Genomic DNA, 21,598 nt, shown 5'->3' on the forward strand with positions numbered 1-21,598 from the left:
AAAAAATCGATTTATTATCGACGGTATCATCCTGTACTTCGCTGAAGATTTGTAAGCACGTATGTATCCCAACAATTATAAACTAAAAATGATGAACCAAAAGTGTTTACCAATGTTTAACGGGAACTTATAAATAAATATTATTCTAGGAAAACTTCGAATGGCTCTTCTCCGTTTACTGTCTTTGACCAACGAAATAAGCCGAAACATATAACTAACTGCCAAATGTGTTCTCATTAACATCTCATATTTACACAATTTGTTTGGCAAATTTCATTCCACTATCAGGTATAATTACTAGCTAGCTTCTTCGGGGAGCTTTTTTGGTTCCCTGCTCCTATTTGATAACATCACAATTGCAATCCCCGTCCAGTTTCTCGTAGCTTTGGTTCATATTTTTCCGCGTCAATCTTCTACTCTGGGCCAGTGGTATCTGACGCTGTGTTTGTTCCTGTCAAATGGTTCCATTGATAATGGCATTGTCGTCGTCGTCATCATCATCATCATCATTATCTCCTTCAAGGCTTCGGCCTGGTTTTGGCATCGAATCATCCACCAAAACGTCGGTTAGATTGTCGTATCTGAAAAAAAAGCAAGGAAAATTGAATTAAAATTTAATTATTGCATAGGAGTAAATTGTTTTTATTTCTTATGCTTCTCAATAATATAATATAATGCATGATTTGATATTGAATATTGAATATTTTTTGATATTGAAGCAATTCCGAATGAAATCGACAAATGACAAAACATGAGTATTTTTGATTCGAATGAAAGCTTGTATTCCGTTTGAGTTGGACAAAATATGAGTTTTCCACAGCATTTGAGAATTTTTTGACTCGAATGTGACTTTTGGTAAGGGCGTATCGATTTTAGTAAGAGGAATCTTTGATAATTGATGTCTCCAAAACTATGAGTCGTACCGAAAGAGTGTCTTAGAAAGAGTTATAGAGTATTGATGTTTAAATGTGAAAAAAGTATACACTGAGAAAAAAAATTACTACTCTTTTTTTATTCATAAAAAAAAACTTTAATTTGCAATATCTAAAATATGTATTTTTTATATAGAATAGAAGTCATGTAGAAATTTTAAAAGATCAGTCCAAGATGGTAAAACTATTTTTGACAAACTTTGTGGAACATCGAATTTTTGTATGTTAACAATAATTTTCAGGCACAAGTTATGAATCCTGATGTTAAAAGCTCATTATCAATCTTCTTCTAATTGCAGCCATTCTCGAGATAATTGAAAAAATATTTCTAATTCATTGTATTTTTTATAGTAAATTGGGCCCTTTTAATATGTTTGTCGTGTTATACCGTCTTGTTGATGAACATTTTTGAATTTGATTATAATTTCCAACAAATTTTCCAAATACATCATTATGGTAAAAATATATGTTTAGGGGTTACGATGAAAAGCATTTGAAGCCATGTAGGTTAATACAAAACGTAGTGATATTAAACCATATTTTTTTTATCTCAATACAAACTTTTAACATATTACTCGTGTTGCAACGTGTTCTTGCCGTTTTTCAGAAACGGTCTACAACACGATACAATTTTGTTGCCGTCCAGTGTGGTATATTGTTATTCACTCTAGCAAAACCCATCCGCAAGCCCATAGCAACAGAGTCAGGATAAACAACATGCGGCCGCTTACCGCTGAATCGCGTACAAAATGAATCGGACCACACGATTGTGGGTCGCAGTAATATCCGACCACAGCAGGAACTGCCAGTCAGCAGAACGCAGTTAATAAAAAAGGAGCTTAGAATAGATTTCCAACAATCAGTCCTTAATTGATGTTCGTAGTACCAAGTAATAAATACTTGTCGTGAAATTAAATAAAGTATTTTTATTGCTACTACCCGACATAATTTACATATACAGAGGTTCACTAAAGATACCTGACTCCAGGTACAATCTAGGCTTAACGAAAACAAGTTAATTATTTTTTTACTCATAACGTCCGGATGAATCAACGGATGAGTATTTGTGTTGTTGGGATCTCAATTCTACTTTAAAAACTGTTTGTGTTTTGTGACACAACTTGAGGTGCAACTTGCATAACCGCAGCAGCGTTGGGAACTGGGAGAGGAATTTTTGAAGTTAAACCATCGGTAATATTCTTCTTCTATCTCTGCTCTCAATTTTGTGTTTTCGACTATAAACTCGGCTGTGTCATCGTAAGTCTCGTATTCGGTTTGCACCTCTTCGAAGGCTTCATCAATTTATCCAATCTCTCAAGTCGTATTTTCACTTCGTTTATCTGCTGGTCAGTGTAATTACGCAAAAACTCTTTGATCCGGTATATAGAATCCACTAAATTATTACGATGTAGTTCCTTTTTCTTCATCTTTTTATCGGCCATCTTGTAATTTTTAATCAATTGGAAACTCGAACCTTATTTCAGCGAACAGCACATAATTTCAGCGATGGCAGCAATCGTGTGGTATCCTAGCAGCAACAACAGTAGTGAAGACTCGATCTGTGGAATTCCAAAGAACACGAGGGAAGCACCTTTCAAAGGAAAATCATTGGATTGGACAGGTACTCACATGTACTTGACCAATTGAAGGCCTTGTATTATATAAAAATTAAATTCCAAATCTCCTCTGGGTTGGGTTGGTACAGGTTAGGGAACAGTCCGAATTCCTATGTCGATTCTAGCACCCGGATCCTGGTCACGGCACCATATGATTCGTCTGGGATAGGTTGTAGGTGTAGAAACGGCTTCTGGCTGGGATTAACCTTCTTTCCAAATGAGGACACGATAATTGGGATGTTGCTGTCTCCAATGCTCTGTACGTGTGCCCGACACGGGATACTTCCTATTGGGATGCAGCTGACCTTTAATCAGCAACGCCCCCCTAGTATGTACCCTATATCTAGCGTGGTGCGTCTTCTCGACTCGAGGAATCCAGGATAGAATGGTCACTAGCCGGCGCAATCATCAGCTCGTGTAGAGTTGTCATGAGCGGTACAACCTTTGGCTCTTGTTGAATCATCAGTGGACTGCACAACCTTTGGCCCGTGTATCTGTAAAGAGTGTGTGTATGTATTGCCGCGACTAAGTAAAAGTTTATAGATCGGATAGGAGGGATATGAAACAGGGACACAACGAAGGAAACATCATTAAACGTTGACATCGGCGTTTCTGAGGAACAGGTATAGATGAAGCAAAAGATCAGGATTACGGCTACCTAACGGCCTTTTGCTCTCAGTGCTCTAGAGAGCTGAGAGCGAGCAGCATGGAACCGGATACACGACCAGACAATATGCTCGATGTCGTGGTAGCCATCGCCACAATCACAAAGATTGTTTGCTGCGAGCCCAATGCGATAGAGATGCGCGTTTAGGTTGTAGTGATTGGACATGAGCCGAGATATCACGCGAATGAAATCACGACCTACATTCAAACCCTTAAACCAAGCACTCGTCGAAACCTTAGAGATAATCGTGTGTAACCAACGACCGAACTCATCTTCACTCCACATGCGCTGCCAACTAACGAGTGTGTCCTGACGAGGAATGTGAAAATATTCATTATAGGCAATTTGCCTTTCAAAAAGTGTGCCTTCTGAAGCGTCCACCTTAGCTAGCGAGTCCGCTTTCTCATTCCCCGGAATCGAGCAATGAGAGGGAACCCATGCTAAGGTAATCTTGATTAATTTTTCGACCAAAACACTCAATAGTTGTCTTATTCTTGTTAGGAAATAAGATGAGCGTTTATCAACTTTCATTGAGCGGATTGCCTCTATTGAGCTGAGACTGTCTGAAAAAATAAAATAATGGTCGATGGGCAATGTTTCAATGATCCCTAGTGCGTAGTATATCGCATCCATTTCTGCGACATACACGGAACAAGGATCTTTGAGTTTGAAAGAGGCATTGGAATTTTCATTGAAGATGCCGAAGCCAGTGGACCCGTTTATGTATGAACAGGTCAGTAAAGAACATTTTATCAGATCCAACTTTCCCATATTTTTCCGAAAATATCGACGTAATAACATTGGAGCGTAGGTGATCTGGTATTCCATGGATTTTTTTGTCGCATGGACAGATCAAAAATGACAGAGGAATTGCAAAAGTATGGGAAGCAAACTTGGTTGGAGATGCCTGGTGAAGGGTGCACGTCGTGGGTAAGGTACTCATGGTATAAAGACATAAAACTTGACTGAGGAGTCAGTTGTAGTAGATTTTCGAAGCTATCAATCACCAATGGATTCATGATCTTGCAACGGATGAGAAATCTGTAGGATAATTCTGTGAACCGAAGAGTAAGCGGGGGTACTCCTGCCAAAACTTTGAGACTCATCGTATGTGTCGAATGCAAACACCCCATGGCTATACGCAAGGAACGATATCGTATCCTCTCCAGCTTGAGAATATGAATCCTGGCAGCTGATCGGAAGCAAAAACAGCCATATTCTAACACTGACAATTTCGTTGTTTTGTACAACTGAATGAGGTCTCCTGGATGGGCACCCCACCATTTCACCAAAATTGATTCTTTGCTGGCATTTCTGTTTCAAATACGCAATGTGTCTCCCCCAGGTACATTTAGAATCAAAATATACACCCAGGTATTTGAAAAACATAGAGTGTTGGATCGTTTTGCCGGATAGGTAAAGCTGGAATTGGGCGGGTTCGTGCTTCCTAGAAAAAACGACCATTTCAGTTTTCTTCGTAGAGAATTCGATAGCCAGCCTGAGGGCCCACGTGAACAGATTGTTCATGGTATCTTGCAACGACTTTTGCAGAGTGACGGGATTAGTACCCGTGATGGAAATAACTCCATCGTCTGCAAGTTGTCTCAGCGTGCAGTCTCTAGTTAGACAATCATCCATATCATTGACGTAAAAACTGTACAAGAGGGGGCTTAGGCAGGAGCCTTGCGGTAGGCCCATAAAATTGTAACGAGAAGATTTTGAGTTGCCATGAGAGAAATTCATGTGCTTTTCTGATAGTAAATTGTACAGGAATTAATTAACATAACATGATTGTTAACATACAAAAATTGGAAGTTTCGAAAATTCATTAAAATTCGATGTTCCACAAAGTTCGTCAAAAAAGTTTTACCATCTTGTACCCATTTTTTAAATTTCCTACATGACTTCTATTTTATATGAAAAAAATACATATTTTAGATATTGCAAATTATAGTTTTTTTGTGAATAAAAACAGAGTACTATTTTTTCTCAGTGTATATTTTTTCACGTTTAAACATCAATATTCTATAACTCTTTTGAAGACACTATTTCGGTACGGCTCATAGTTTTAGAGATATCAATTATCAAAGATTTCTCTTACTAAAATCGATACGCCCCTTTCAAAAGTTATACTTTAGTAAAAAATTGACAATTGCTGTGGAAAACTCATATTTCCTCCAACTCAAACGGAATAAAAGCTTTCATTCGAATCAAAAATACATCTTCTTAAAATCTGCATTTTTAGGACGATTTCATTTGGAATCGTCCATTGATTCATCCAAACAACAATTGTACGCTCACGGAAACGTTTTAGTACATCATACACGGTCGATTTGGCCACTTAAAGCGATTTCGCGATTTTAGTACCTGACCATGCCGGATTTTTAATGTGGGTGTTTAAAGTCATTTTGACGTAGGACTACGTCTTTCATTTCTGTACCGGGGTGTAAGTTCAAAGTTTCGAAAACGAGAGAGTGACGCTGGAGTGCAAGGTTTTGCACGTTAATACCTTTTTGCCGGCAGAATGGCGCGGTATAATAATCACTTCACCCGAAAGATAAAATGTCAATGAGTTATATGATTGTCACTTATTGGTCCAAAAAATCGTTTCAATAGCTTAAAAATTGCTTTGAAAGCAAGCTATTGAAATCATCATTGCTCATTGATGATGATAGGTGATCGCAATGTGTTTTCGAACACGGACGCAAAATCTAGGCACCTGGAGAAACCGTCATAGCGAATACATGCAAGCTGCGACTTCTTTTGCTTGCTTGCATTAGTGTTTGGGAAACCACAGCGGACACATGCAAGGCATGAGTACTTTTACTTGCATCAGTAATCTACGGGATCATTTCTGTTCTACTTTCGCATGGAACAGTCATGAAAAATTGTTTACGAGTGAATGCGTCCAAGCGAACGAACATTCGCATTTACGCATTCGACTTGGTGTTCCCGTGCTGCAATCCAATTGACGAATTTACACAAAGCTGAATCAGCTCATGCGACACCTACATTAGAGTTCTGAACCATAAAAGTTATGATGTTTGCTCATTCTAGGCGCTGAAAAGCAAGATTCGGTCGTGATTATTCATTTTATTTTTATTTAGATTTATTTCAACCATTAAATGTCTTCAGTATATTGTAAGAAAGTTAGGGCTTTGTATATTTACGATGATTTCAACACGCGATTGGACCAAAGTTGTTGGTAATCTTAGAAAATTTTGAGTTTGATAATGCATATGGGTTATGAATACTGTGGATAATGGTGATGAAATCGATATCATATTAAGTTGGATTATATCATTGATAATGTAAGGGACGATACAAAAAGGATTTGCAGTATGTTTAGCGCAACACATGCTGCTCATCGTTTATCTAGTTGAAAAAAATTAAAGTTCTAGCACTTATACCAAGCCATTCCTCAAAATATACATACCACATTGTAAAATGGCGATTTTCTAACCTTTTTAGCGTAGAAAGAATACGTGAAACCGGGAAATTTGAAGATAAGTTCTGATTTTTCTAAAAAAATTGAACGACCAAAAAACAAAACATCATCATTTTATTCGCTGCGCCATCTGGTTGTAAATCTAATTCAAATTCGTCAATAGCATCAGTTTCTGTTCTCCTTTCGTATGGAACAATCATGAAAAATCGCCACATCACAATAAAAAGAAATGAATTTTTTGCAAGTTTATATAGACTTTATTTTGTTTTCAATCTTTCAAAATATTCATTCATTCATTCATTCATTCATTTAGAATTGATTCTGATGCAATTTAAAATAAATGATTACCGAGTCAACGGTAGTCCTACGTCTACCTTGCGGTTATATAACAGATATAACCCACTTCTTGTTTTTTCCCGACTTCCATCCTGCACAACTTTTTCAAAACAATGCGGATCAACGTGAATTTGTTACTGTCTGTTATGAGATACAGGTTTTCCACAAAACAAAACTGTCAAAAGCGTTCAGATACGCCTACTACGATCGATGCTATGAAATGATCAGTAATTCCGGATTCTAACTGAATAAAACCTTTTGACGCGACCGATTTTTTTGTTTTCCATTTTTTACCTTCCATATGTTTCCGAAAGAAGTAATCCTACGTCAAAATGCACTAAAACAAACTCATGCTAACAAGTGAAGCATCATTCGCTATCCAACTCTTGACGAGTAAAGTTCAGTGTCGGTATTGTGCGTTGCCACTTTTGCTATTGTGCTATTGGTACGAGTGAATCGTGTACGAGTGAAGGTCATTGCTGTCCGCTTTCGACCTGATCTTTTGTGAAGTGGAACGAAGGAACAAAGGAAGCAGCGCTCTTGCAGCGAGCCGGATTGCGGCTGTTGAACTGATTCGGCATAACGGGATCGCCATCGCGTGACTGTCGCAAACAGGATTCATCATCACGTGGCTGCGTAAGCTATTCTTGCGCTATTGTGTTGTCTCCGTAGCGCGTAGCCTCTGTCTCTCCCTGATTAGGGAAGTAGAGCGCATTATTGGAACAACTTATATATTAAGGTACACATATTTATTATTAATATTATTATTCAATTCATTTGTTCATTGTTTGATATTATTATCATAATTTTTTTTTTTGCTATTTTTTTTTAAGATTATTGTTAAAATCAAAAATAATTTAGAAATAAGACAGAAATTTTTGTAAAATGGAGAATAGTGGAGGATCTCCAGAGATGGAGATCTCCGATAATGAATCTCATACAAGATCTGGGAAAAAACATAAACGAGTCCCTCATAAGGAAGATAATTCTTCTGGGGACGAATCCGCTCATCCTACCAAGCCCCCCTCTAAGAAAATTGCAAGCCTCCCTTCTCAACCCACTGTTACTTCCACTCCCCCTCTCCCATCATCGATTTCGCTTCCCCCTTCTGATGCTTCCGATCCAACCCAATCCTCGTCCTCGTCCTCATCCTCATCCTCGTCCTCGTCCTCGTCCTCGTCCTCGTCTTCCCCCTCTGTTGTCTCCGCTCCACGTGTCAGAGTTTATCCAGAAGATGCACCTGGAACTGGCCCTTGGGTTGTTTTCCTCCGGCCAAAACCGAAAGGAAAAAACCTTAACGTGATTCAGATCATGAAAGATCTGGCCAGATACACTTCTGTATCTGAAATTCGCAGGGTTAGACCGAACAAATTGCGAGTTGTCGTGAATGAACGGAAACACGCAAACGAGATTGTTGCTGATCAACATTTCACTCTCGAATATCGAACATTTATACCCTCCCATAACGTAGAAATTGAGGGGGTGATAACTGAAACGGGTCTGACGAGGGAACAAATAAAAGCAGAAGGAAAAGGCAAGTTCAAGAAGCTCCCCTCAATGGAAGTGAAAATCTTGGACTGTCGCCAACTCGGGAAACTTTCCCATGATGGGGACCAAACTAAATTTACGCCGTCCGACTCGTTTCGAGTCACCTTTGCTGGTGCCGCCCTCCCTGACTACGTTATGGTGGACAAATTGAGACTACCTGTGCGACTCTTCGTGCCAAAGCCCATGACTTGCCAAAAATGCAAGTCAGTTGGTCACACTTCAGATTATTGTGCCAACAAGGAGCGCTGTGCCACTTGCGGAGAGCAACATGAGGGGAAATCCTGCAGTGCGACTGAGCATAAATGTCCATATTGCGGGGGATCCCCACACGAGCTCTCAGTTTGTGAAAATTACAAGAGTCGCTGGGAGAAACAGAAGCGCTCTTTGAAGGAACGCTCGAAACGCACTTTTGCGGATATTTTAAAGGGCGCTTCTCCACTGGCCCAACAACAACAACCAATCAACACACAAAATGTCTTCGCCACGTTGCCCGTTGACGAAATAGAAGCGGACACAGCTAACGGGGGCACACCGTTCATTTTCCAAGGGAATCCCCGGCGCAAAAATGTGACCACTCCCAAAGTTCAAGGACAAGCCCCTCCGGTGTTAGCATGCCTAAAAAATCGAGTGCAGCGGACAAGCAAAATCAGGTTCCTCCTGGTTTCCGTGGGAATAATTCACCTTCGAATGGCCCAGCACTCGAGGGGACATCAAAAACCCCAACTGTCCCTATTTTTCCGTCCAGTTCAACTTCCCAATCGGGATTTATAAAGTTGTCTGACCTTTTGGACCAAATCTTCAAGTGTTTTAATGTTTCCGACTCCATCAGAACCCTTGTCATCTCAATGCTTCCAGTATTAAAGACAATTTTGCAACAATTGATGCAAACATGGCCCCTCCTTGCAATGATTATCTCTCTTGATGTCTAATTCAAATAGAGAGGTCGGAGATATCACTGTTTTTCAGTGGAATTGTCGTAGTCTTATCCCTAAATTGGATACATTCAAAATTTTAATTCATAACTACAATTGTGATGTTTTTGCTCTGTCCGAAACTTGGCTTTCTTCGCGAGATGATATCTCTTTCCACGATTTTAATATTATACGCTTGGACCGTGATGATAGATACGGAGGGGTGCTTTTGGGGATCAATAAGTGCCACTCATTTTTTAGAATTGACCTTCCACCTATTGGAGGGATCGAAGCTGTTGCTTGTCATGCAAACATCAGAGGCAAAGACCTCTGTATTGTCAGCTTGTATTGGCCTCCGAGAGCTGCGGTTAGCCGCAAACAACTTGATGACATGTGCTCACTCCTTCCTGAGCCACGATTGATCTTGGGAGACTTCAACTCTCACGGAACTGCCTGGGGGGAACAGTACGACGACAATCGTTCATTGTTGATATATGACCTTTGTAACAGCTTCAATATGACCGTTTTGAACACTGGGGAAACAACACGTGTACCTAAACCTCCTGCTAACCCAAGTGCTCTTGACCTCTCGCTTTGCTCGAATTCACTATCGTTAGATTGCAAGTGGAATGTAATCCAGGACCCCAACGGTAGTGATCACTTGCCAATCAAAATTTCCATCACCATTGGGTCGAATTCTTCTGAATCTATAAACATGGCATATGACCTCACAAGACACATTGACTGGAAAAAATATGCGGACGCGATTGCTCTAGCCATCAATTCCAGAGATGGTTTACCTCCATTGGAGGAGTATAACTTCCTTTCTCGTTTGATCTATGACAGCGCGGTTCGCGTATTTAGCCCTTGAAGATCAATTTAAAAACTTAATCAAAGGGAAAAAACGTGCTTATTGGCGAAATTTCGTGGGAGGTTTGTCACGAGAAACGTCAATGAAAAAATTATGGAAAGTGGCTCGAAACATGAGAAATCGCTCTTCAACGAATGAAAGCGAAGAATATTCACATCGATGGATTTTTAATTTTGCACGGAAGGTTTGTCCTGATTCCGCTCCTGTGCAAAAAATTGTTCGAGATATACCACAAGATAGGTGCGATCTTGATTCCGAGTTTTCGATGGTAGAATTCTCTCTTGCTCTGCTCTCATGTAACAATTCTGCTCCGGGATCGGATAGAATTAAGTTCAACTTGCTGAAAAACCTCCCTGATGTGGCGAAACATCGCTTGTTGAATTTATTCAATCGGTTTCTGGAGAATAATATTGTTCCAGATGATTGGAGACAAGTACGAGTTATAGCTATTCAAAAACCCGGAAAACCCGCGTCCGACTTCAATTCGTACCGCCCAATAGCAATGCTGTCTTGTATACGGAAATTGTTGGAGAAAATGATCTTGTTTCGCCTTGATCGATGGGTTGAAACGAATGGCCTACTCTCAGATACACAATATGGGTTCCGCAGGGGCAAGGGGACGAATGATTGTCTTGCGTTGCTTTCTTCAGAAATTCAAATGGCTTACGCCGAAAAAAAACAAATGGCTTCAGTATTCTTGGACATAAAGGGGGCCTTCGATTCTGTTTCAATAGAGGTTTTGTCGGACAAATTACACTCTCGGGGTCTGCCGCCTCTATTGAATAATATGTTATATAACTTGCTTTGTGAGAAACATTTGAACTTTTCTCACGGAGATTCGGCAGTAAGTCGGGTCTCTTACATGGGCCTCCCCCAGGGCTCATGTTTAAGCCCCCTTTTGTACAACTTCTATGTAAGCGACATCGACAATTGCCTTACACAAAATTGCAGCCTAAGACAACTTGCAGATGATGGAGTGGTGTCTGTCGTAGGATCAAACGAATCCGACCTGCAAGGACCCTTACAAGATACTTTGAACAATTTTTCAGCCTGGGCCATTGGTCTAGGGATCGAATTCTCCACGGAGAAAACAGAGATGATGGTTTTTTCTAGGAAGCATAGACCAGCAAAACCAAAGCTTCAACTTTTGGGTAAACCGATCACTCATGCTATGTCATTCAAGTATCTTGGGGTCTGGTTCGACTCCAAATGTACTTGGGGGGCCCATATTAGGTATCTGAGTAAAAAATGCCAACAAAGAATAAACTTTCTCCGTACAATTACCGGCACATGGTGGGGAGCCCACCCAGAAGATCTTATAATGTTGTATCGAACAACTATTCTCTCAGTGATGGAGTATGGCAGTTTCTGTTTTCAATCAGCTGCCAAAACACACCTCATTAAACTCGAGCGAATTCAGTATCTTTGTCTCCGTATTGCGTTGGGATGTATGCCCTCAACGCATACCATGAGTCTCGAGGTTTTGGCAGGCCTACTCCCACTAAAAGATCGCTTCAATTTATTATCTCTTCGGTTCTTCATCCGGTGTAAGGTCATGAACCCATTGGTGATCGGAAATTTTGAGCAGCTGATCGAGCAAAATTTTCACTCCGGATTCATGAGTTCATATCATGAATTCATCTCCATGCAGGTTGATCCTTCTTCGTATATTCCCAACCGTGTTTGTTTCCCTGACTACATCAATTCCTCTGTGCATTTTGATCTGTCCATGAAGCAAGATATCCATGGATATTCAGATTACCAACGATCGAGGATCGCTCCAACGATCTTCGATGAAAAGTATGGGGGTATCAATTGTGATAATATGTACTTTACTGATGGGTCCACTATAAACGAGTCCACAGGATTTGGAGTGTTCAACGAATTTTTTAGCACCTCACACAGTCTTCAGAATCCTTGCTCAGTGTATATTGCTGAATTGGCAGCAATTCATTGGGCGCTGGACAGCGTCGCCTCACGACCTGTTGAACACTATTACATTGTAACGGATAGTCTTAGCTCTGTCGAAGCTATCCGTTCAGTGAGGCCGGAAAAGCACTCGCCGTACTTCCTTGAGAGAATACGAGAAATTTTGAGTGCTTTATCCAGACGCTGTTATGTCAATACCTTTATCTGGGTCCCTTCACATTGCTCCATTCCGGGTAATGAGAGGGCTGACTCATTAGCAAAGGTAGGTGCAATTGAAGGCGATATTTATCAGCGTCAAATCGCCTTCAATGAATTTTATTCTTTAGTCCGCAAAAATACCATCGCTAACTGGCAACGCAAGTGGAATGAAGATGAATTGGGCCGGTGGTTTCACTCGATTATCCCTAAGGTTAGCCTCAAACCGTGGTTCAAAAGTCTGGACTTGAGTCGGGACTTTATTCGCACCTTCTCCCGACTCATGTCCAATCACTGTTCGTTAGATGCACTAATCTTCCGTTTCAATCTTGCCAGCAGCAATCTCTGCGTTTGTGGCCAAGGTTATCACGACATCGAGCACATTGTTTGGTCGTGCGAGGTGTATCTGGTCGCCAGATCGAATTTAAAAAACTCCCTTCGGGCCCGAGGAAGACAGCCCAATGTGCCGGTGAGAGATGTGTTGGCTCGGTTAGACCTTGATTACATGTCCCATATATATGTTTTCCTTAAAGCTATAGATCTTCGTGTGTGATTGCCCCTACATCCTTATACCCTCCTTTCCTTCCTTTGCGGGTAATTCGTCCCCTTGCTATAAATAGTAGAATAAGTTGAAATGTAAATACACTATAGATATACGAATGGATTTATAAATTGATTGTTCATCAACATTGTTACAATTTCCTTATATCCCATCCTTCTCCTAAAAATATGTCACCCTCCTAAACTCGAGTACACCGCGAGTAATCGGTTTTCCACCTTACTAACCATAGATGTAAGAAAATTGTTTATATATATAGTTTTAAAATTATATTTAAGAATTCGGCTCCTTTAAACTTAAGTAACTGAGCCTGTAAAAATAAACGAATTAAAAAAAAAAAAACAAGTGAAGCATGGTCTGATATCATATATACAGTTGTTTATGGTATAGGATATATTGCTGTTCGATGAGTAAATAATAGCACTTTCACACTGAGCAATCGCCCCTGCTTAACCCAAAACATCAAATAGAAAGCACATCTATCAACTGCAAATAATCCTCAATTGTGTACTCACTTATCCACCGGTTCATCGAAGTGATAAAGAAGCTCCTCATCCTTCCGATTCTGTCGGAACTGGCACAGAGTGAGTAGTCGCAGTACTGCCAGGCCGATCAATAGTCCGCCTGCTACATGGCTGAGCCACAACCGGTGGGGCCAAATAATGAGAGCGATGCCTAAGGCCACGTACGGAAGCGAGAGTCGCCAGCTTCCACAAAATCGGCAAACGTTACAGCATTTGTGACATCCCGTTGAGTAATCGTTTCTGCAGAGGAAAAAACAGAGGGAACCAAAAGTTCAAATTGTCTGATTAATGGCGAGAGAAAACGGCCTCTTTCGTACAGATTGGCAATGATTGGATTCTGTTGCGAGCCTCAACGGTGCAGCCACCAGTAGCCACTAGACCTGGTGTTAGCGAAACAAAAGGCATTGTATTGTCGGGGCAAAATCTTTGGGAACGTATATGTGCATTATGGTTTTTTGTCTGGAAACGATAAATTTTCGGGATTCTATTTATTGCGCTCATGGAACTTTGCCAAAAACGAAATATGTGGTGAAAAGAACATATAATGAATTAAGTTTCCATCGTATTGTTCGTGATTATGGCCCCTACCAAGAACCACACAAGGATTCACATATAACTGAAACGAGCTGTCGAACATCATTAAAAATTGCAATTCTTAGGTCATCGTCATCATTCTTTGCTTGGTGGGTTATCTATAATCTTCTTGTTAACAGATGGTCATATCGAATGTTTTTTTTGTTTTTTTTAGCAGATTTTACATTGATTTCAAAGAGAAAGCAGAAAGCAGAAAGTAGAATGCTGCCATACAAATCAAACACAAATTTCTGCATTACTCAAGGTTTGATCATGCATATGAAACAAAATTTGGCATGTGGAGGTTTTAAGGGGGCAAGAAACATTTCTAAAGTGGTTCAACACTCCTCAGCCTTTCTGGGAGGGGAGGGTTCTGTCATAAAAATGAAACACAAACTTCTGCTTAACTCGAGAACTAATCATGCACAGTTTAGGATGTGTGGTTTTTTGGGTATGAGAAATGTTTATATGATGGTATGACACTCCTCCCTCCTCTGGAATGGAGAGGGGTCCGATAAAAATATTACACATATTTCAACCAAAAATATTCCAACCAAACATGACAATTGAAAATTTTCGGATAACTCTGAAGGAAAAAAGAAAAATTCGAAAATTAAATTCCCATATGTTCTACAATTACATAGTGACAAGTGCTGTTAGTCCATTTGATGTTTGCGGTAGCGAAATTGATCTTTGTTCGAAGCTGGAAATGGATTTCAATGTGATGAAACGCACTCCTATATCTTTTTCTATCTATACCAATAAAAAAGTATCACCGAATATGTTGATAAGAGCAGAACTCGAGGAAGGAATTGTCCGATTTAGGGCTGTCTTTATTCTATCATATTTTCTGTATAGAACATTTATTCCATGTAACGGAGAAACATGTTATTTGCAAGTGGTTGAAAAATCTCGAACGAGAATTGTGTCTGGAAATAATCTGATATTATAATGATGAGTTTTGTTAGAAATACTAGGAATTTTATAGTAAAAGGTAAATTCAACGGGGTCGATTAGAAGATCAATCAATGATAAGTTCTGCGATTGGACCCAAGAACATGCTCATAGTAAGAAAACGTGAATGTTTGAAGGTATTGATAACAAAAAACAATTGTTGGGCGGGACGAAGTTTGCCGGGTCAGCTAGTATGTTATATTTGTGAAAGGCAATGACGCTGCTGAGTTCTCTTATTTAAGACTGGTATGACTTTTTGATATGTGGACTATTTTAAACAACTGTCACTTGTTTCGTGCTCAATTTGATTCGCCATTTCATCATGAATAGACTCATACCCAAGCAATCCATTTGTCATGACAATTGTCATGCGTAAATGCGAAAACAGAATAGAAACATACGGTATGAGGCATGATGTCGACGCCAACCTCTCTCAGTTTCTATTCTGTTTTCGCATTTTCACATGACAATTGTCATGACAAATGGTTTGCTTGCTCATAACTAATATAATTTTAAATTTTGCAGATTTTTTACGAGAACATGTTTCAGTTTGAAAAATTGATCACGTCCCACATCCATTATGATTGACATAATCGTCCATCTTTAAAATTAATTCAAGGAATCATGAAAAACCTGCGCTCCACTTTAACTCTTCAGGATATCATGCATCAAAAATGATGTACATAATTTGTTACAAAAATCCGAAAAAATTGTACCTTTCCAGGTAAATTTGTACAGATGGCAACACTAGCTGTGGCTTCAACCAGACTGTGCTGAAAAAAAAAGATACAGAATTATCTTCTGCATAGAGCCGAATTCATGTGAATCAACATCTTCCATTTGTGTTTTATTTCAATTGAATATTCCATGCCTCTAAAAACACCTTGTATTTTCAAAACGCAAAAATTCGCCATCCAATGTAGTGCCATTAGTGCCATCTGATAGTATTCTTCACCGACTCTCAGAAGGTGAGTTTCACGATGGACGTATGCGATAGTGCTGTGAATGGGGGGTTTTTACACTTACCTTGTACATAGCAGGTTTATGAATAGTGAGAAAAGCCACTTGATTTCTAGAATGAATATAACCGCCGATGCAACTCTGAAAGAAGTGAAAGAAAACATTGAAAATGTGGAATGTGGGTAAAAGGATATCATACACTTTTATATCAATATAAGATGCTTCTCTCCAGACTCCCCTATAGCCATTTGCAATATGGAATGATGATGAACTTTGAAGAAAGTTTTTCTTTCTTTTTTTCCTAATATTTTTTCATGTGTTTGCCTATGCAAATTAACACCAGTTCCGGAAGGTGAGCCACCAGAATAGTGCCAGAGGCAGAATGCGATATCACGGAAGAGCTGCCGATTGAGCTATAATTCAAAGGAGTGAATTTTTATACTATCGGGCCACAAAGGTTGAGGCAGAAATGAGGGAAAGAAAACTTTTAAGTGAGAGAGTGAAGTCGCACAAACGTTTGGTAAATGGGGCGTTAAAGAGGGGTAATGACTCGTTGATAATGTCGTCATGGTTTCTCTCTTTTACGGATTTAATGAATGCCTTGGACGCTTGTTGTGATGGTTGGTTTTATGTGGAGATCGATATTGCAATGGTTTTGTGTGAACTAATACCAACGATTAACCATTATCCTGAGACTAAATACTTACATGATATAAATACCGGCATCGTAACCGTGAAACATTATGTCTACTCCAACACCGCTCACTACTGCAAAAAAGAAAGGAAAAGTCGATTATATGACAATACTTTGACAGGAAATACACCTTTCATAAGGTAAATTTCACATCACATTTTTTGTTGTTGTTGTATTGTGAATTAATCAAAAAAATTTACAAAAGAAGGATATGATGGATATCCACTACAGTTAAATCCCGACTGCAGTCTCATTCTCAATCTTATTTCACTGCTCCCTCGGAATACAAGTTTGTGAGGAATGATGAGACTCCTTTCATGGGTAATGAATGGCAGCCAAAACAATACAACGAGTCTCCCGTAAATGAAACAACATCAAATGTTAGATTATTTTTATGACTCGAAGTTTGTATTGTGGATGGCAATTAGTAGTCGTGGAATAAGCAAATCTGTGTTTTCCAAGAAGGTCCCAAGGGTTAAAGAGCAAACCTATGTGAAAAAATGCATGTCTATTCTTGTAAATTACATCCGGATATACTACATAAAAGATAATGTAGTATTTTAAACTGAATCAATCTGATCACATAACGCTAATGCAACCCTGGTGAATTTGCGCCAAAGTGACTCAAATTCAACCAGAAAAAACAGTAAGTGGGTTATATCTGTGGTATAACCGCAAGGGTGACGTAGGACTATCGTTTATTCAGTGATCATTTGTTTTTAGTTGCATCTGATTCAATTCTGAATGAATGAATAAACAAATATTCAGGGGACTTCGAAAACGAGAGCGATACGTTGAAGGCACAATATTTAGCAAAAGAACCAATCACACGAAAGTTGTAAAATACATAATACATTGCTTGTATTACCCACGACGTGCACCCTTCACCAGGCATCTCCAACCAAGTTTGCTTCCCATACTTTTGCAATTCCTCTGTCATTTTTTATCTGTCCATGCGACAAAAAATCCATGGAATACCAGATCACCTACGCTCCAATGTTATTCCGTCGATATTTTCGGAAAAAATATGGGAAAGTTGGATCTGATAAAATGTTCTTTACTGACGGTTCATACATAAACGGGTCCACTGGCTTCGGCATCTTCAATGAAAATTCCAGTGCCTCTTTCAAACTCAAAGATCCTTGTTCCGTGTATGTCGCAGAAATGGGTGCGATATACTATGCTCTAGGGATCATTGAAACACTGCCCATCGACCATTATTTTATTTTTTCAGACAGTCTCAGCTCAATAGAGGCAATCCGCTCAATGAAAGTTGATAAACGCTCATCTTATTTCCTAACAAGAATAAGACAACTATTGAGTGTTTTGGTCGAAAAATTATTCAAGATTACCTTAGCATGGGTTCCCTCTCATTGCTCGATTCCGGGGAATGAGAAAGCGGACTCGCTAGCTAAGGTGGGCGCTTTAGAAGGCACACTTTTTGAAAGGCAAATTGCTTATAATGAATTTTTCCACATTCCTCGTCAGTATACGCTCGTAAGTTGGCAGCGCATGTGGAGTGAAGATGAGTTCGGTCGTTGGTTACACACGATTATCCCTAAGGTCTCGACGAGTGCATGGTTCAAGGGATTGAATGTAGGTCGTGATTTCTTTCGCGTCATATCTCGGCTTATGTCCAATCACTACAACCTAAACGCGCATCTTTATCGCATTGGGCTCGCAGCAAACAATGTTTGTGATTGTGGCGATGGCTACCACGACATCGAGCATGTTGTCTGGTCGTGTATCCGGTTCCATGCTGCTCGCTCTCAGCTCTCTAGAGCACTGAGAGCACAAGGCAGACAATCGGATATTCCCGTCCGGGATATCTTAGGTAGCCGTGATCCTGATCTTCTGCTTCATTTATACCTGTTCCTCAGAAACGCCGATGTCAACGTTTAATGATGTTTCCTTCGTTGTGTCCCCGTTTCATATCCCTCCTATCCGATCGATAAACTTTTACTTAGTCGCGGTAATACATACACACACTCTTTACAGATGCACGGGCCGAAGGTTGTGCAGTCCACTGATCATTCAACAAGAGCCAAAGGTTGTACCGCTCATGACAACTCTACACGAGCTGATGATTGCGCCGGCTAGTGACCATTCTATCCTGGATTCCTCGAGTCGAGAAAGACGCACCACGCTAGATATGGGGTACAGACTAGGGAGCGTTGCTGATTAATGGTCAGCTGCATCCCAATAGGAAGTAGCCCGTGTCGGGCACACGTACAGAGCATCGAAGACTGCAACATACCAATTATGAGAACACTTGTAATACTAACCTCGAGCCAACCGCGAGTAATCGGTTACATATTACTAACATAGTTGTAAGACAAAAATTGTCAAAATATTGGCCCCGTCAGGCTAACGCCACATGTGCCTTAATAAAAAATATATTTTGGGAAAAAAAAAATTGCTTGTATTGTGATATGATTTGTGTTCCATTTCCAATAGACAAAATATCTGTTGCATCAAATCAGTCTACATAATTTTTGCGTTCGCTCATCCTTTCTCACAACACCCATTTCTCATTTGAGAAACTGTTGAGTAAACATCGTTTGTCAATGCGCGTAAAGCGGGAATTCCTTCTTAAGATTTATTGCACCTCTAATAAATTGCCGAAAGACGTGGTCTTACGTTGATCGCATTTGATTAAAAAATCACAAAACCAAATGTATTTGGTAGCAGTATTATATGGATAGAAAACATAATAAACTCTTTCGCTTGAATGTAATTTTCAATTCCAAGGGAACTGGCAGATTATTGTTCAGCAACGAAAACATCTTTCCAGATTCTCCTCGAAGCCCACCAGAGGTTAATGCTAATTCGATAACCTGTTCATTGCACTTGATTGAAAAATTACAAAACCATTTGTTGTATTTTGTTGCAGTGTTATTTGGATAGAAAACATTGAAATAAACTCTTTCGCATGAATGTATTTTTCAATTCCATGGGGAACTGGTAGATTATTTTTCAGCAACGATGACGTCTTTCCGGAATCTTCTCGATGCTGGATGGCAACCAAAGGAAAATAGTTCCGCGCTTGTATGTGTGTGTGTGTGGCGGCTGCTCCGATGTCTCAAGCGGAACCGTTTGTAGCATCACTCTCCTCCTGATGGATTCCCTTCTGGCCTAAGGTGCACAAACAGGCTCTTGGTGACACCGTTCATCAGCGCTTTCATGATGAACGAAGTTAGCTCCACCACAACAGCGACAACATGCTCCATTCGCTGTTCAATTATAACTGAGTGGATTTCCGAGCGGCGCTCGCTTATATACCGATTGGTGATTTCAATAGCCTGTTTTGAAAGCAATTTTAAGGCTATTGAAACAAGTTTTTGGATGAAAAAGTAACAAGTATATAACGCGTAGACATTTTATCTTTCTAATGAAGTGTTTATCATACCATTTCGTTCGGATGTTTAGGAGCTATTAACGCTCAAAATCTCGGTCTCCGGCGTAACGCTTTCGTTTTCGAAACTTTGATATTACACCCCGGTATAGAAATGAAAGACGTAGTCCTACGTCAAAATATAATCCTAAAAATATAATCTGCCAAACAAATGAAACACAAATTTCCGCATAACTCAAAAACTAATCAAGCAAATGAAAGCAAATTTGGTATATGGAAGTTTTAGGAGGCAATAAATGTTTCTATGGAAATTTGCTGATTTTTTACATAACATACCTCGATATCAGAGATGTGATTTTTTTTTGTTTTTGAGTTTTGATATTTTAAAGTTAACAGGGGGTCAATAAAAGGCTAGCTCATTGGCTTTAAATTGATATGTCGATCATTTAAGAACCGATTTAATAGTGGTTCAAAAGCTATGATTTTTTGAGAAAAAAGTCATTTTTGGGAAAAAGTGGAAAAAAATGTTTTTATCCGGACCACCCTAAAATGGAAATGGGCACCCAAATAAAAAAAAATACGGGTCTAATGTTTTGCAATAAAGAACAAAATTACCACTTTTGACGGAAATCACTATATCGGTTTGACATGGAATGGCTGTAAAACACAAATTTCTGCATGACTCGAGAACTAATCAAAAAAATGGAACCAAATTTGACATATGGAAGTTTTGGGAAGCAATAAACCATAGAAATATTTATATTGTATGGGCTGCCATACAAATGAAACAAAATATTTCTCCATAACTCAAGAACTATCAAGCAAATGGAACCAAATTTGATATATGGAGGTTTTAGAGGGCACGAAATGTTTCTATGGTGATTCGACACTCCTCTCCCCTCTCCAAGGGGAAGGGGGCTACCATACAATGAAACACAAACTTCTGCATAACTCTAAAACTAATCGAGCAAATGGAGTCAAATTTGGGATGTGAGGGTTTTTGGGAACGAGAAATGTTTCTATGACTCCCCTGACACCCTTGGACAGAGGGTCCCATAAAAATATGACACATACTTCAACAAAACATATTCCAACCAAACACGACAATTGAAAATTTTCGGAAAACTCTGAAGGAAAATGGGAATATTCGGAAAATTCAAATCTCATATGTTCTACTATTACATAGTGATAAGCGTTGTTAGTCCATTCGATGTTTACGCTAACGCAATTGATCTTTGTTCGAAAGCGGAAATGGATTTTAATGTGATGAAACGCACTACATCTTCTTCTATCTTCTATAAATAAAAATGGAATGAATAAGAGCAAAACTCGAGAAAGGAATTGTCTGATTTAGGGCTGTCTTTATTCTATCATATTTTCTGTATCAAACATTTATTCTATGTAACGGAGAAACATGTTATTTGCAAGTGGTTGGAACATCTTGAACGAGAATTGTATCAGAAAATAATCGGATATCATAATGATGAGTTTTGGTAGAAGTACAGGGTTTTCCAACTTTAAATTCC

The 21,598-nt window shown here is 39.4% G+C and overlaps 1 protein-coding gene across 1 annotated transcript in view; it reads right to left on the minus strand.

The window, feature by feature from the left end:
* LOC129765493 (uncharacterized) overlaps positions 1-21,598 on the minus strand; it is a 79,254-nt gene continuing 57,656 nt past the window's right edge. The window contains exons 3-6 of the mRNA XM_055765865.1: positions 16,731-16,791; positions 16,090-16,164; positions 13,528-13,776; positions 1-581 (exon numbers count right to left, since the gene is read on the minus strand). Coding sequence (XP_055621840.1) covers positions 455-581; positions 13,528-13,776; positions 16,090-16,164; positions 16,731-16,791 — 512 coding nt within the window. The 3' untranslated portion in view covers positions 1-454. The remainder of the gene's footprint in view (positions 582-13,527; positions 13,777-16,089; positions 16,165-16,730; positions 16,792-21,598) is intronic.

Source organism: Toxorhynchites rutilus, chromosome 2 (genome assembly GCF_029784135.1).
Source record: "Toxorhynchites rutilus septentrionalis strain SRP chromosome 2, ASM2978413v1, whole genome shotgun sequence".
NCBI lineage: Eukaryota > Metazoa > Arthropoda > Insecta > Diptera > Culicidae > Toxorhynchites > Toxorhynchites rutilus.